This window comes from Vombatus ursinus, unplaced genomic scaffold (assembly GCF_900497805.2).
Source record: "Vombatus ursinus unplaced genomic scaffold, bare-nosed wombat genome assembly UNPS02014774.1, whole genome shotgun sequence".
In the NCBI taxonomy this organism is placed as follows: domain Eukaryota; kingdom Metazoa; phylum Chordata; class Mammalia; order Diprotodontia; family Vombatidae; genus Vombatus; species Vombatus ursinus.
Genome location: NW_020954552.1, coordinates 1,071,647 through 1,088,620, shown reverse-complemented (window position 1 = coordinate 1,088,620; position 16,974 = coordinate 1,071,647). Strand labels below are relative to the sequence as shown.

The window sequence follows — 16,974 nt, the reverse complement described above, 5'->3', positions numbered from 1 at the left end:
TAAACTCAGGGTGCAGATTGCAACATTTTTTTTTTTAACATAGCCAGCATGGGGACTGTTTTGTCTAATTATACACATTCATCATAATTGTTTTCTTTTTCTTTTCTTACTCCAATGGGGAGGAGGAGATGAGAAAGAGAAAAAATGGATTTGCTGTAAGTACCAAAATGAGTAAAACAATACACAATTTAAAAAAGAAACTGGCAAAGATGACATAAAATGGAATCAGCCATTGCTGGAAAGGCTATGGGAAAATAGGCATGCATTACTAGTGAACCTGTGAATTGGTCCCACTGCTCTGAATATCCTTCTGGAATTAGGTAAGAAAAAAATTACTAAACTGTTCACACCTTAAAACAAAGAATCCCAATACTGGATATGTACTTCAAGGACGTCAGAGACAGAAATGAAGTTCCAATACATACCAAATATTTAGAGTACACTCTTTGTGGAAACAAACAAAAAAACAGCAAAAAAATGGATGTGAATCAATTAGGAAATGACTGAAATGAGCTGTGGCATTTGAATGTAATAGCATATTATTTTGCAATAAGAAATGGAAAACAAAGGGATGCAGAGTTGTGGAGTGGAAAGGACATAGCTGCTAACTGGATTTGGAGTCTTTGGACCTGGGTTCAAATGCTGGCTCTGTGACTTATTAAGTGACCTTGGGCAAATCACAGTTTTCTCATCTGTAAAATGAAAAGGTTGGAATAGATAACTCTAAGGTCCCTTCCAGCTCTAAATCTATGATCTTATGAATTCAGAGAAGAATGAAAAATATCTGTATGAACCAATCCAAAGTAAAATAAGCAAAACCAAAATAACAATTTCTATACCTACAATTATGTAAATGCAAAAATCACTAAAATTAAGTACAACTCAGAAATTTAAAGCAAAAAGAGTGACTGAAGAAGTGGTCACGGTCCTAGAGAACATGAAATAAAACAAATCTCCCTACTCCTTGTTGAGAGCTAAGAGACAATCAGAACAGAATGTTGTTTATGTTGTCAAACACAGTATCTGTTTTTTCTAATTACTTTTTCCTTATAATATTATATAATATTAAAAGCAATGGTTCAATCCTGAAGTAAAGGGGAAGGGGTAGGTATAGTTCCAGAAATGACTATAATGTAAAAATAAAAAGTATCAATAAAACATTTTGTACACACATGCACACGTACATATGTATGTATCTGTATTACTATAGATCTGTTGTAAAGTACAAATAAGATAATGTATACAAAGCATTTTAAAAATCTTAAAGCACTAATATAAACGTCAGTTATACAATAGCTAAAAGCAAAGAGATGAATAATTTTCAAAAAATTACATAAAACATAAACAAGTTATAATGCATATACTGCATTAACTTTAAAAGCTCCTTATTAGATTTCTGAGGATTTTAATTATCACAAATTACTGATGCTAAATAGATAATATTTCCTTAATCTAGATAGTCATATGTTGTTTCTGTCCAGAATTATCATCTGGAATGACTTTTACTTAAAGAAAATGTAAGCTGCAAACCCTGCAAAAATTACAAAGCAGTACATTTACAAAATAGAACTTTTTTCAAACTAAAAGCAATGGTGTATAATAATGCACTAGTATTTATGCTCTACATAGAAAATATTCTTTCAATTAGAATTTGTAAATAAAATATGCTCCTGACAAATCATATGTATACAATGTAAAAGAGCATACAACAAGCAAATGAATAACTTCCTTGGAATGCTACTATAATTTTGTGTTATGAATTTACTTTCTGTGACAACCACACTCTTTAAAATATTACATATTTATTTTTAAACCTTATAAGAATATAAGCTATTGGCCATACAAAGAGTATTGGGTTAGGCTAAGAGTCTCAGTCTTTATTAATAAAATAGCTATTTTCATGATTTGGTACACCTCTGACTTTCCTAAGTTTAGATTCAACTAATTATTTCCTATTAGTTTTAAAAGAACTGTATACTCACCTTTATAGTTGTCCACAAATTATTCAATTATATAAATCAGATACTCAAAAAATACTAGAAATGACTTGAGTTTTAAGAGCTATATTAAATTTAAACAAAAGCATAAAGGCTTAAAAAAAAAAGAAAAAGAAAAGCAAGAGTGTAAATGCAAACCTGACCTATTCTCTAATCTTTTCTTTATAAACCTAGGCTACCCAAGAATCTTCAACTAATTATTCCATTTTATTGATGGCATTTTTCCCTAGGGAAGTTATTTAAAAAGTTTAACCCCTGAGCAAGTCATGGCTTCTCCAGCCTTTGAAAGTGTCAAGTGCATTGATTATAACTGCAGGAAGTGCTACCTTCTACCCAGAGAATCTCACCCTGCACAATCTTAAACACTGTCTCTCTTCCAAAATAGCTTTGATTCAGCAATTCAGACCGCTTCAGCTGAATTAAAGGAAGCAACACCACAGAAAAGGGATCAGCAGTTAAAACGAAATACAAAGAAGAAAAACCCAGATCTTGGATATAGTAGCACAAAGCTCAAGAGTAAAGCAGATTTGAAAAAGACATCAGAGTGACTAAAAAAAGAACAACATGACAGAAATTAAACAAGATTTTTTTTTCACCGTCTATGCATTTAAACTCATCACAACCTCCATTGAAATTCTGATCATACTATGCAAACCCCAAGGCTTTTGACATACTTTCAAAAATCCACACTCCCTCTTTCTCTTTTCAAACTCTCCAGAGTCACTTCTAGGTATCCAATAAGTTAGAGGGGAAAATGTATAATTTGAATATGCATATAATAGAAAACTATAAAAATATATATATAATAACTACAGGGCAACATTTTCATTTAAAAATTATCCCAAACTACTTTACTATTAAGCATGGCTCTCTCCTCTTCCTGTACTTGTTAGTGAAAAGAGCTTATTCTACTCTTAAAATCTTCATTTCAAGTCATGTACTAAGAAAAAGCTTATATTAATATTTCAGCTAGGTCAGTGTTGGGGGAATAATTTAACAAATGGTGCTATATAAGCTATTATAACCTACAATATACTAAAAACAGATTCTAAACATATATTTAATTAGCTCAAAATTCATTGCAAAATTCATTCAAATCAATAGTACAGAACAATGACGGATAAGGAGAGGCCAACAGCTATCACAGAAAGGCTTATTCACATCTATCTTAGAAATGGTACCCAAAAATCTTGAAAGTAATTGGATTTTCAGAACTGCAAGTGGGTTTTTTCCAATTCACTCATGACAGGGCCAGAAGGTAATGATACATCTGCCATGATGCAACAAGCAGACCTGTCTTCTGTCACGAGTTGAAATCATAAAGGAATAAGCCGTCGTTAACAACCTCTCTCCAAACACAAGAGCTGTCATCTCATTGTTTTCCTTCACTGGCATAGGGGCTGGTGTGGGTTTATATACCCTGTCAGTTCAGTAATATGCTAAGCTTTTAACCTTTTCTGGGATTCATGTCTTGAACAATCTTCTATGAACTCTATTATGTAATAACTTCTATTTTCTTTAATCAACATTTGTTATGAGTTAAGATTAATTTTTTTAAATTTTGAATTGCTGAACTTTTTCAACCCACAGTTAAAATGATCCAATTCTAAGATTTTGTAAGTACCCTATGTTTTAAGCAGAAATTTTTCATTATATCAAATATTTTCATAGTTTTAAATTAGTTTAAATTCAATGTTCTTAAACACAGTATAAACCCAATTTTTAAAGATGTTTAGAGGTTTATATTCTTACATTTATATACATATACATACACACACACACATATATATATATATCTTTGCACATGCAAATATATTTACCAAAATACACATATACATGTATATGTATATGTATGTATTCAACTATTATTCTTTAAGAATGGTTAAGTCAATACTAGACTATTACGAGAGAAGCCATGTAACCACTGAATAAATTCTTTCTGATGGCTATTAAAAATCACTATATTTTGAAACCTATTATTCATTTGAACCAGATTAGATTTAAAAGAATCTAAAGGAATTGTCCAATTTTTATGACTCCAGATCATGAAACATGTCTTCCATATCATATCCAACATATTCTTGGCACTATATAAGTGTAATTATTTAACTTTGGCTTAAATTATTATTTGACTTTACTATGTACTATCACTGTAGTTAGTAATAGCAAGGGAAATGCCCCATACAGAAAAGAATAAGTATTTTTATTTTCTTACTCAGCATTCATATTTGATCCATAGAATTCTACTGAAATTTCCACATGATCACCTTAATTAAATCCTTATTTCTTCATTACTTAAGTCAAAATGATCTTGCATTCGTTCTAGGAAGGACTTTGGATACAGAGATTTAGACTTAAAAGGTAGATGCCAAAAAGAATACATTAACTCAGAATAGTGGCAAAAATTCCTTATTCTCTATTCCTTTGTAACGACCTCTAATGACTCCAACAACTTTTTTTGAAAGAAAAGTGTCTATTATTCAACAATTCCCTAAATTGTAAATCTGTGTAAAAAGATAAGAAAATCTAACAAATTATAACACAAGTACATAAGCACTAATGCATAAAAGCTAATCTTCATTTTGCTATAAAAAAATATGAGATAAAAAGCTAAAAGGCTATAAATCAGTTTTGGAATCACCAACATAGCTAAACTACAAGTCAATTCCCATTACAATGATCTCCAAAAGACTGTAGAAGAGTATTTCTTTAACCAAATGCTCCAATAAATAGATCATCTCCTAAAGCTTCAAATTTTCTTATAAACAACACTGAAATTTGCTATATTTCTTATAGTAAGATATGATGTTTTGTAACTTCTAGATTCAAATGGTTCCTTTTGTTAAAATCAGAAAGAAGTGACTAACTGGGTGACTTATTTAAAGATTTTTGTAAGTAGCCATGGCAATAACTGATTCTTTAACATATAGGAGAAAAAAAAGTTTTATTTTTTTTAAATATAGGTTTCTTTCCTAGGGAATGTACTAAAATTAATAAAAACTTAAGATATTTAAGGATTCAGAGATAAAAATCAGAATTTAAGAATGATGTTAATAAGCACTTCTTGGATGAGTGATTGAAAAATGGCTTGGGTTTCACCTGCTGTCCTTGCTAGAATTATAAACAAACATCAAAAGGACGCCTAAATAGTGGGAGATTAGACCAGGAAAAAAAACAATTTTGAACAATTCATAAATTGCTTGGTTAAATAAACCCTAAATAATCAGGTTTTTAAATATTCAGAGTTTATTAGATGCTACAAACATTCTTAAATATCAGAATGATTTGCTAAGAAGGGCTATGGATGTCTGTTGACAAAGGTCTGTACCAGATAACCTCAAAAGATCCCCCTTATTCTTGGGTTATATAAACCTAATTTCAGCACTCCCAATTCTACACAGCTCCCTACTCAAAAAAAAAAAAAAGAAAAGAAAAGAAAAAAGAAAAAATATATAATACAAACTAACTCACAATTATGGAATTAGAATTATTATTAGTATCATAAAATATGGACAATACTGACTAGTTTCAAAGCAATATTTACTTCAGAACAATATCTATTTTAGATATGAAACTTTATATCCTGTTTATCATTTTTGTAGGGTATAGTCATGCACTGAAGCCAAGGTAAACATCCTAAGAACTCAGTTAAGTTTTCAAATAATTGTTTTTAAAGTTTTATTCAGGAAGAGTCTTTATAAACAACAATTTCTGGTTTATAAACTGAAATTTTTTAACTCCAAGTTTGTAGGACAAGTACCTAAAACAAAAGAAACAGCCTCTTAAACGTTAGCCCAGGGACCTAAACTTACAAACTAATGACAATGTATATACACAGCTACCAAACAAAAAATAAAAGAAATAAAGGCAGGTGGGGTAAACAACCTACGCAGTTTGTAAAAATGAGTAAGTACTATACATTATTCTAGTAATTTGTTACTTTTGCCAAGGTATCATGCATAAGTTGCCAGGCATTCGAAGGAAACAACATAGGAACTGTCTAAACAATGGACTACTATTGCTCTAAGTATATCACCAGTACCATTTTGAGTAGAAAGAACAGCTCTCACCCTTCAGTGACACAAATCATTTCTTCTCTTCTATTTGGTATACTATTCAATAAGAAGAAAGGATAAGCTAAGGGAACAATCTGTTTGCCTCATCCTCCAAATCTCATCCTTATAACCTAGGTATATTAACAAATGACACACCTGAGTTCTGATGATAAGTCAAGGACCTAAGTGAATTTAAGCATATAATCAAAATACTTTATTTTAGAAACATGAATTTTTAAAAGTGTTGCTAATTTAATATGGCAGAACCCATGAACACAGATGATGAGAGAGTAAAAAAGATATATAGAAGGGTATAAAGTAATAAGGATATATATGAAAATAAATAATGACCATGGAAAGCAATTTCAAATTATTGGTTCTCCAGCAAACGTATATTTATTATTGAATCAAACGAGAGAAACTGTATGCAATGAATACAGTGCAGTCTTGGTGTCTTAAAATCTGAAGTTCAAGCACTGCCACTCTCTCAGCATAGCAAACAACCCGTGAAGACTAGAAGTTACAGACAAGATGTTAATCTGTATGAATGAAGGGATTTCCCACATTAGGAGTTTTCAAAACTAATGAAATCACCATTTAGGACTCTTTCTTCCTAAAAAAAATAGGTCAAAAATATTTGATTTCCTTTATCAAATTACGTTTCAAAATATGCACTACTTTTCTAAAAATATCTTATTTCATGAAGAATATTTTACTTAAATCCAAAGGAAGAATCTGTCTAAAACATTATATTTCAGTAAGCCCCTTCAATATTAAAGAGTATTTAGTCTCAAAATGCTACTTGGTTACCAGCTTTTACTGGTCAAATCAAAAGCAAATTCACTCACACATTTGTTCTATGTGATGAATAAAAAAGCTGACAGACAAATCAACATATTGGTACAAACCATAAAACTGTCCAAACAAAATTGTTCTTTTAAAAATGAATCCTGACCTTAACATTTAAGAGTTAATGTAAAGGAGAGTAAGTATTACTTTAAACATATCTATCCAATTTTCATTGTGAAAATTAACACCATATACTTCTCAATAAAATATGACCCATAGATATATACAATAGTTCTGAAATAAATGACTTTTTTACTCTAAGAATAAACCTTTTTAAATAGGATACAATTTCACTTTATTCTACGAAAATCTCTACTTTCGCATATAACAATAAACTCTGAGCTTCCAAAAAAATTGAGAGTTCACAGAATTTATGAATGAAGCAGTAAAACACAAGGAGACAAATATTGATATGAACAACTGCATGACAAGACGGAACAACAGAATCTTAAATATAACACAAAGAAAATATCTGAATTTTACAATAAATACCTCTTCCAAAATGTTGATTTCAGATGAATAACTAGATAAACATGTAATATATAATTTTATTTTCCTTTGTCATTTCCTAAAGGTATTTTGTTGGAGACTTGTGCAAAAATGAATCAAGATGCTAAAAGGATTTTTCTTTTTAAAGTAAGGGCACAAACACTAAAATTAGTTCTGCATTTTTCTGTCAAAGAATAAGATTTACTTAGTTTTAAACTCCAGTAAACAACAATTCATGAAAGCTTGTAGTGACTTTACTGCCAAACTTATTTTCAATTTTGTATTTATCTGCATAGATTCTGTTTCCCTTAGTAAGAGGCAAACTCTTTGAGGGCAGGAAATGTCTCATTTTTCTCTTTATATTTCCAGCACCAAGCACAATGTCTGGCACTTAATATATGCTTGCTGCATTTAAATAAATGATGTTCAAAAAAGTACTTATTGATTGGTATTTCAGAGAGATGACTATGATAAAAAAAAATTTAAGAAAAATTCAGAATGTCAAATCTTCATTGCAGAGGGAACTTTCTAAAGAAATTTTTTGGCTCCCATTGCCTTACTTTTCTTTCTTTATTTAACAACAAGATAACTCAATACAATGTTTCATGTAAGAAAACTAACTTACAATTTAAAGATCAAAATATACTTCAGGACATGTTAAAATCCTGAGCCCACACATTTCATGAAAGTGAATAAAACTGAAAATGTAATTACTAATACATAATAAAACACAACTAAAAATAACAAAAAAGAAATAATTTCACTTACATCCATAGCTCTCTTAATATAAGGTATCTGTGTGCCACTGTCCAGATCTTCATTTATAATAAGCTTTCTAGCCCATTGACCTGCCCTGACAACACCACTACCATGAATTAAAACCATCAGTTTGTCTGGATTAGTCATTGCATCCTCACTCATAAAGATAAAATTCTTTGGTTCACTCTCAGTAGCATCTACCTGTAATTAAAAAGAATTGAATAATGAGTACAAATTTTATGTTTATGCATAAATAAAAATTGATGTTATTACAAATTATAAAACAAAGATACCCACATATACTGACACCACAAAGCTGTGAAATAAATTACAATGTAAAACATTAATTTGAAATTTAAATTACATTTTTAGACTAAGAAATAAGAAAGGCATAATGAAGTCCTTTAGTATAATGTTATGAAGAAGGAAGTGAGACTCTAAATGTTGTTCTTTATTTAAACCTACAAGAAAAAAGATCCAATTGGAAGTATATTTGTAGCTGGGGAAACGAATCTTTTTTGCTAGAAACAATAACTAATGCATAATGGAACAAAAGAAAGTTATTGAAAACTTCCCAAAAGGTGACTGTCATCTAATATGGCTTCTATAATTCTCTTCTATAATATCCAGCTACACAAATTTTGTTCCCTGTTCCTTATATATGAAGTAGTTAATTCATGAATCAAAATTATAAGCCCACTCTATTGGATGCATTTATTCATTGCTTATATGATTATATTAACCTATAATTTTATGATATTCAGCACTTTTTATAAAATGTCTGATATATCATCTACTCTTACTATTCTCTTAAGGATAACTACTTTGTTAGAAGATAATTTTAAAAAGGAATTTCTCAGCCTTGTGAAACTATATTGTGACATATAAGTCAACCCAAAAGAAAAGACAATCTGAATTTTTCCACGCAAAACCTGGGGCTTTGATATGTATTTAACATAAGTTGACCCTACAGTGTAGTGTAGTAGAAAGAACGATGGATTTGGAGTCAGAAGAGATGAGTTTGAATTCTGATCATTCTTCCCCCATTTACTAATTGTGTGACCACAACCTCTCTCAGCCTCACTCTCATTATCTGTAAAGTGGATATAATACTTCATTACCTACCTCACAAGACTGTTGTGAGAAATGAGATAAAGCACTTAAAGTACTTTGTAAATTATATTATGTATACTCTAACACATTATATAAATGTCAACAGTTATTACTAAAAATATTACTTCTTTTCTTCATACCCTCCCTAATTCCAGTTTCAATGGATACTCTGATGCCACTAACTACTAAACAGGAAGACAGCTAGGGAATGGACCAGTTTCGATGTGTCACCATCTATACCACCAATTCTTGCTCTGTTGTTGTGGAGCAGTGACATCTAGCTCACGTTTACTCTATAAGTGCTGCTCAAAAATAACAACAAGCAGAAACTGAGGATGTGAGGGTTACCTCTAAGCTCACGAGATATTACTGCTTTAAAATGACAATAAACTAAGACAGAAGTGGACTTTAGGAGTCATGGTACCTGGTAAGCCCCAGACAAAACAAAACAAAACCCTAATTTAATGAAAAGTTTCAACTCTAAAAGGTTGATTTATGTGTTGGATAACATGCTATTTTTTTTTAACTTCTTCATTAATACTAATAAATTATTAGGAGAAAATTTTAGAAAAGTTTAGCTGCAAAGGCCAAAAAATACTTTTAGTTTCCAAACTTTTGTTTTTTGTTGCTATTACCACCACCATCATACACAAAAAAAAAAAAGACAGGAAAAGAGAAAAGAAAAGGTTGAAAACTGAGTTATATTTCAAACTTCTGCACTTCTCAAATTATCTCATCAGTTCTCAATGATAGTCTTGTCGTGCAGTACCTATACAGACAAATTTTTTAAACATCAACTATTTATGCTGGGCTGTATTAAAATATTAAAGATTTCTTATCATTATCTCACATGGGGAAATAGCAAGAATCAAAATAGTCAAATAGTCTAAAAAGGCAACTAGTAGATCCAGAACTCTAACCAAGCTTTGTCACTGACTTCAGAGGCAGGTTATTTTTTCAATCAGGTTAGATGATGTTCCTCTCACCAGTGGAGACAAAACTTTCCTACTTCAGAAAGCATATTAAGATGATTAATAAATGCATAATCACAAAGCAATCTGAATGTAAAGGACTCAATATATGGGAAATATTGAAGGGAAATAATGATAGTCTCATTATTAGTAACTGTGCAGAAGTAAAGGCAATGAAGCTTAGCAAAATTACATCAATTTTACATGCATTAGATATCTACAACAAGCAACAGCAGATAATAAAAATGGATATGACTGAAAACATGGAAAATAACAAAAAAAGGACAAAAAAAGATAAAATAAAAATGACTGCTAACAAAAGCATATTATACACAGAAAACTGAAGCATGAATTAGAAGACAATGAGAAAACAAACTGTAAAATAACATAGCTGTCAGTTTACAAGGTACATCAGTCAACATTTTTAAATGAGATATTTCTAGCCACTCCCTTATCAAACATGTAAAAATTATAGTATCAATAAACTTCTAATGAAAGTCAGTGAGGCTTCTAATTACTAAAATAAGAGAATTTATCAATAAGGTTCTTGTCTCTAATCCTAACTACCATTCAGTTTCTCATCTCTTTTTTTTACTACAGTCGGTCATTTTTTTTTTTTGGCAGCAAAGGACTTTGAATCAATTTGTCAAACACTGATAATACTGAGTTTATAAAGTCCAGAGTAATAAGTTTAACATCAAAATACAGTTAACCTTTTTTTTAGCATGTAAAAATATAATTGTGTTCTATTTAAAATGTTACTCAAAAAGATTTTTGAAGGTAACCAAGTCAAAATGCACATATTAATTTTATTTGAGTAAAGGAGAGCTAGAGGATGATAGACAATTAAAACATTTAATGAAGTTAAGACAATTAAAAGTAAATGAAAAATGACTTACGCATGATTTAAAGAGAAGAAAATGATTTTGAAATGATGATAGCAGACTTATTTTCCCCCTCAGTTTAATACAGCACTCTGAACCAATAAACTTGCTAACAATTACTTATTATACACAGTTTAATTGTGCTAACTTTAAAACATAAAATATTATTAGCTATGAAAATATAATGTTTTTTAAATTTCATTTCTTAACCTAATTAAATTTGGAACCCCCCCTCACCTTTTTTCCCAAACCAATTTATCTTCAAACAGTGGTAATTCATTAAACAAAGCTTTCACTAAGGAATGCACATAAAGGTCATTCTTTTGTACAACCTCACTTTATTTGCAAATCAACTTCAAATAACATTTATTCTACTCACAGTGAGACTGCATAGAGCAATTTGTAGCTGTTAATGATTCAGTTTTGAATTGTTTTGAACTATATTAATTCTGATTTTTCATCAGAACATAATAAATGAAATGTTATAGTCATGTTATTTAGCTGCCTTATTTCAGTCAATAATCTATACAAACAGAAAGTGAAATGTTAATAAATTTAAAATTTCTAATATTTTTCAGATAGTATTTTACTAACTTTCATTCAGTCTGACATGAAATTTCCATAATTTAAAAAAAATACATTTTTTTTTTAGTCTATTCATTGGTAACCAGGGTGATTTTTAAATTTAGTATGTGATATATTATGGAGGGGGAAAAACATTTCATGCAGTATTGTCATTTTTTTCTTTTGGAATTACCAAACTATATGAAATCTCACAATGAATCACAACGGATTTAACTCCAAAGATAATATGCATGTTCTTTCACATAAGCAACACTATATTTACTGCATTCTTATAAACTTAGTTCAGCATCAAAACATACTAGAAAAGCATGCCAACTGGCCCAGTGGCAATACTCTACACTACCTTTCAGGAGACCGGGTTCAATATCCAGCCCTGGTCTCTTTATGATCCAAGCCAGCAGGGCCTGAAAATGGAGCAAAAGTGGTGTTATTCAGTCCCTGAGATGGGGGACATTTGGCCTCACTTTACTCATCTGTGATGTTTGGTTAATATCCAAGCAGAACTGAGAGGCTAAAAAGGCAACTGAGAACTTTCATTGAGCTAGAAACATGGTCATCATAATACCAGGTAATGATGGGGGGAAAAAATGCAACTGGGGAAGAATATAAGTAGGAATGGGAAATCAAGAAACAAATCACCAATATACCAGTAAATTTTTAAGTGAAAATTATTAGGGGTATTCTTATGCCTTTTATTTTTAAATTCTGTAAGTTCTCAAAAAAATACTGTCTAAAGAATAATAAATAAATTTTCTCTCTAAATTGTTAAAATCTAGTTTTAGAGACAGGAATAATATTAAGATTCTTAGCCAACTGTTCTGCTTTTCTGAGAAAAGAGCTCTAAATATCTAACACAAAAGACACAAGCTACGCCAGAGAGCCTGCTAACCACCATCAGTGTATACACACAAAACCTCATTCAAGCTGGAGAAACCTCCCACTACAGAAGCTCACCAATCAGTTCAGGAGAAAAACAATGGATTTTTTTTTAAGCCTGGAAGACTTACTCATGAAATCAGATTTTGGTGTCATTTCTAGTTCTGTTATAAGCACAACAGAATATATTATGACTTGAAAATAGGAAGGACCCTAGTTTTAGGTGCTGTCTGAAATAAAGGATATTAAACCTATTAATATTTGGTTTGTATTTAGTGAAAAATTAATATCTATGAATTTACAACTTCAGGAGTCATCTCTCTTAAAATTACAAATACTCATTTTACTTTAATAATTACATTTACCAGCAATATCATTTAATGCACATTAGAAATGTGTAAGAGTTCAAAGTGGTCACACCAATCCTAACTGCTGAACTGTTAAAGGGCTCAATCATTATGGTGGGGTGGCAATGAACATGAAGTCTTTTAAGTAAATTATTTAACCTACTGTAAGAAAATTTGGACGTCCTAAATTATGGATATTGGTAACAGCTGAGCTAAAAACAATATGCTTTGTAATTTAAGGAAGGTAAACCTAGAGAAATCAGGACTTGAAATCCTGATAAATTCTCAGCAAACTTCCAAAGTTGAATACATAAACACAGTTCAATCATGCAAAACTGGACATTGGAAGAGGGAGAAAACAAGAATAGGTTGGTGATTTTTCACAGCCCTTCCTAGAGAAGAACAGGCTGAGCTGGAGGGAAGGGAAGAGTGGAAAAGGTGGTAATATCTGGAATTACCTTTGAGGAAAGCAGCTTTAATATCTAGACCTACTCTCTTATGATCAAAGCCGAGAAAGTCTAAAACTGGAGGGAGGAATGTGAACAAAAAGAGGGCTTGGAGAGATTAGTTGGGAAACAAATGTGTTTTATGCGTACAAGGAATTTGGTTTTCATGTATTTCAGAACGGAACAAAGTTGTGAATTAAACTGAAGCTTATAGTTATATACATGATAAAAGGAACCTAGCAACTAGCTAAAGGGTTGTTGAGGTTTTCTGGGCCCTAAAGAGAATAAAACCAAGTTCTTCCAAGAAAGTTTATAATGTACCATCAAATTTAAGTGTGAAAGGACAGCAATTGTTATTAAATTCTCACATCCCCCAATTTTAAGAGGGTCCATGACAAGACCTCAGTGTTCTAATACTAAAACTTTTTCCCTGTAATATGCTATTAAAATTAATTTTGAAAATTCACAAAAAAGTTAAATTTCTATTAATTCTATGAAAATAAAATGACCCAAAAGAGTACTAGGTTAGTGACATAGTAAAATCATCACTTCTTAGTTTGGTAAAATGGAAAAAACCTAGGTTCAGAATAGAAAGATTTGAGTCTCAACTCTGTAACTTGGAAGCTAGTTGGGCAAGTCACTCGACTTCACTGGGACTAAATTTCTTCACCTGTAGCAGAGATTTCATAATATTTGCCTGTCTTACAAGGTTACTGTGAGAACCAAATCAGAAATATATGTAAGAGTACTTTTTAAGTTATAAAGCACTATACACATATAAGTAATGCTGTTACTTATTAGGGCTTTTATGAGTCACAGCCTAAAATATTAGTGAGAAAGGACAAGACACTATATAGGCCAACTTCCTCATTTTACAGAAGAGGAAATATGAATAAAATTTTATATTTTACACTTTGCTCTAAAAGATACATGAATTTTCTACAAGATAGAAAAGAGATTCTCAAACCTTTGCCTCAGCAGCACAACAATGTGCAACAATTTCAGAAAAGTATTCAATTCTGACAAAAAGTGAGAGTTGGTACTGCACATCAAATAAAAACTGGGGGGAAAGCTAGGGAATGAAAGTGGGAAAAAGAGAAGACATAAAGAAAAAATATAAAAGGAAGGGGAGAAATCAGCAAATCATCTGAGAATGCAAAATTATTTTCATTCTAAAGGCAAAGAAATAAAGTTAAAGATTCTTAACTTAGGCTGTTCCTTTGAAAAATACAAATACTTGCGCCAGTCAAATGAAAAGAACAGGGACAAATTGTGGCCCAAAAGTTCATTGAGTATCTATCATTCTTTTAAAAGGATGAGAATCTCTGAATTAAAGAATAATAAAAGTGAATTACCAGAACACCCCACACATATTTTATAACTATCAGAGAAGATAATATCCAATTAAAATGTACACAGAGTAAGTTTACCCTAACGGTGTACTATTTTTCCCAAAGATAATAATGTAACATTATGTTAGAAGGTACCTTTAAAAAACTTATTCTGAATTAAGTGTCATGAATATGATAAAATCTTAAAATTCAAATATAGGAAATTAAGATTTTTATAAGTTTTTTTCTTAAACAGAAGTAATATTTGAAAATATAAAAAGGAATAACTTTTAAAAATAACTTACTGGAAGTGAGATTTTTTTCAATTTGCAATCCTTTTCCAAGAGTTCATATACATATTTAGTAATAATCTGTGTGGGGGGGAAATTGAAAACACATTAAAACCTAACGCATTCTCATCCAGTAACAAAATTCACATAATTAGTTGCTTAATTAAAGATACATATTATGAATATACATATATGGTTTATTTTACCCTTAACAACTAAGAACTAGCACACCACTGTGGAAAGAGAGCCAACCTCAAGAGTGAAGAATACTTGAGAATTCCACCTTTTTTGATTGAGCAACCCCAGGGAAAGGAGCAGAACACAGCAGAGAGCTACAGGTTCTCCTCATTTCCCCTCTTCTTTCCCTATTTTTTTTTATCATGATTCTTTTTTTACTTTTTTGATTAACTTGAGTTTTAAATTTTCTCCTCCTTCTTCCCTAAGATGGCGTGCAATCTGAAATGGGCTCTACATATACATTCCTATTAAACATATTTTCACATTAGTCACATTGTAAAAAATAATTAGAACCAATAGGAGGAACCACAGGAAAGAAGAAACAAAACAAAACAGAAGAAGAAAAAGAGCAAATATTATGTTTCAATCTGCATTCAAACTCCGTACTTCTTTCTCTGGATGTGAATAGCTTTTTACATCATGAGACTTTTGGAAATGTCTTAGATCCTTGCATTGCTGAGAAGAGCTAAGTCTATCAAAGTTAGTCATCACACAACATGGCTGTTACTGTGTGCAATATTTTCCTGGTTCTACTCACTTCACTTAGCATCAGTCCATACAAGTCTTTCCAGGTTTTTCTCTGCCTGTTTATCATTTCTTATAGCAAAATAGTATTCCATTACATTCACATACCATAACTTGTTCAGCCATTGTCCAATTGATGGGCATCCCCTCAATTTCCAATTCTTTGCCACCACAGAAAGAACTGCTATAAATATTTTTGTACATGTGGGTCCTTTTCCCATTTTTATGATCTCTTTGGGATACAGCCCTAGAAGTGGTATTGCTGGTTCAAAAAGTAGGCACATTTTTATAGCCCTTTGGGCAGAGTTCCAAATTGCTCTCCAGAATGGTTAGTTGACAAGTCCAACAACAATGCATTAGTGTTCTAATTTTCCCACATCTTCTCCAACATTTATCACTTTCCTGTTCTGTCACGTTAGCCAATCTGATAGATGTGATGTGGTACCTTAGAAACGTTTTGATTTGCATTTCTCTAATCAATAGTGATTTAGAGCATTTTTCATACGACTATCGATAGCTTTAATTTCTTCATTTGAAAACTGCCTGTTCATATCCTTTGACCATTTATCAAGTGGGGAATGATTTGTATTCTTATATATTTGACTTAGTTCTCTATATACTTGAGATATGAGGCCCTTACTAGAGACACTGATTATAAAAATTCTTTCCCAGTTTTCTGCTTCCCTCCTAATCTTGGTTGCATTGGCTTTGTTTGTGTAAAAACTTTTCAATTTAAAGCAATCAAAATTTTCCATTTTGCATTTCATAATGTTCCCTATCTCTTCTTTGGTCATAAATTCTTCTGTTCTCCATAAATCTGACAGGTAAACTACTCCTTGCTCTCCCAGACTGCTTATAGTATCAGACTTTATATTGAAATTGTGTACCCATTTTGACTTTATTTTGGTATATGGTATAAGATTTTGGTCTATTCCTAGTTTCTGCCATACTCTTTTCCAGTTTTCCCAGCAGTTTTTGTCATAGAGTGAGTTCTTATCCCAGAAGCAGGGATCTTTGGGTTTATCAAACAGTAGATTATTATAGTCATTGACTACCGTGTTTTGCATACCTAACCTATCCCACTGATCTACCACTCTACTTCTTAGCCAGTACCAATTAATTTTGACGACTGCTGCTTTATAATACAATTTAATATTCCCTATTCTTATTGCTGCCCTAATGTTTCTCTGCAATCTGGGCCCCCAGCCACGTTCCAGAAA

General features: G+C 31.2%; 1 protein-coding gene across 10 annotated transcripts in view; it reads right to left on the bottom strand.

Annotated features, from left to right (window-relative positions):
* The window catches only part of FAM172A (family with sequence similarity 172 member A), a 503,376-nt gene that overhangs the window by 363,950 nt on the left and 122,452 nt on the right, over nucleotides 1-16,974 (bottom strand). For 9 of the 10 annotated variants that reach the window (XM_027864257.1, XM_027864253.1, XM_027864252.1 and 6 more), the window contains 2 exons: nucleotides 15,008-15,073; nucleotides 8,159-8,350 (listed from right to left, as the gene is read on the bottom strand). The exons of the other annotated variant lie outside the window; for it this stretch is intronic. In XM_027864257.1, the coding sequence (XP_027720058.1) occupies nucleotides 8,159-8,350; nucleotides 15,008-15,073 (258 nt within the window). The remainder of the gene's footprint in view (nucleotides 1-8,158; nucleotides 8,351-15,007; nucleotides 15,074-16,974) is intronic. 10 annotated transcript variants of the gene reach the window in all.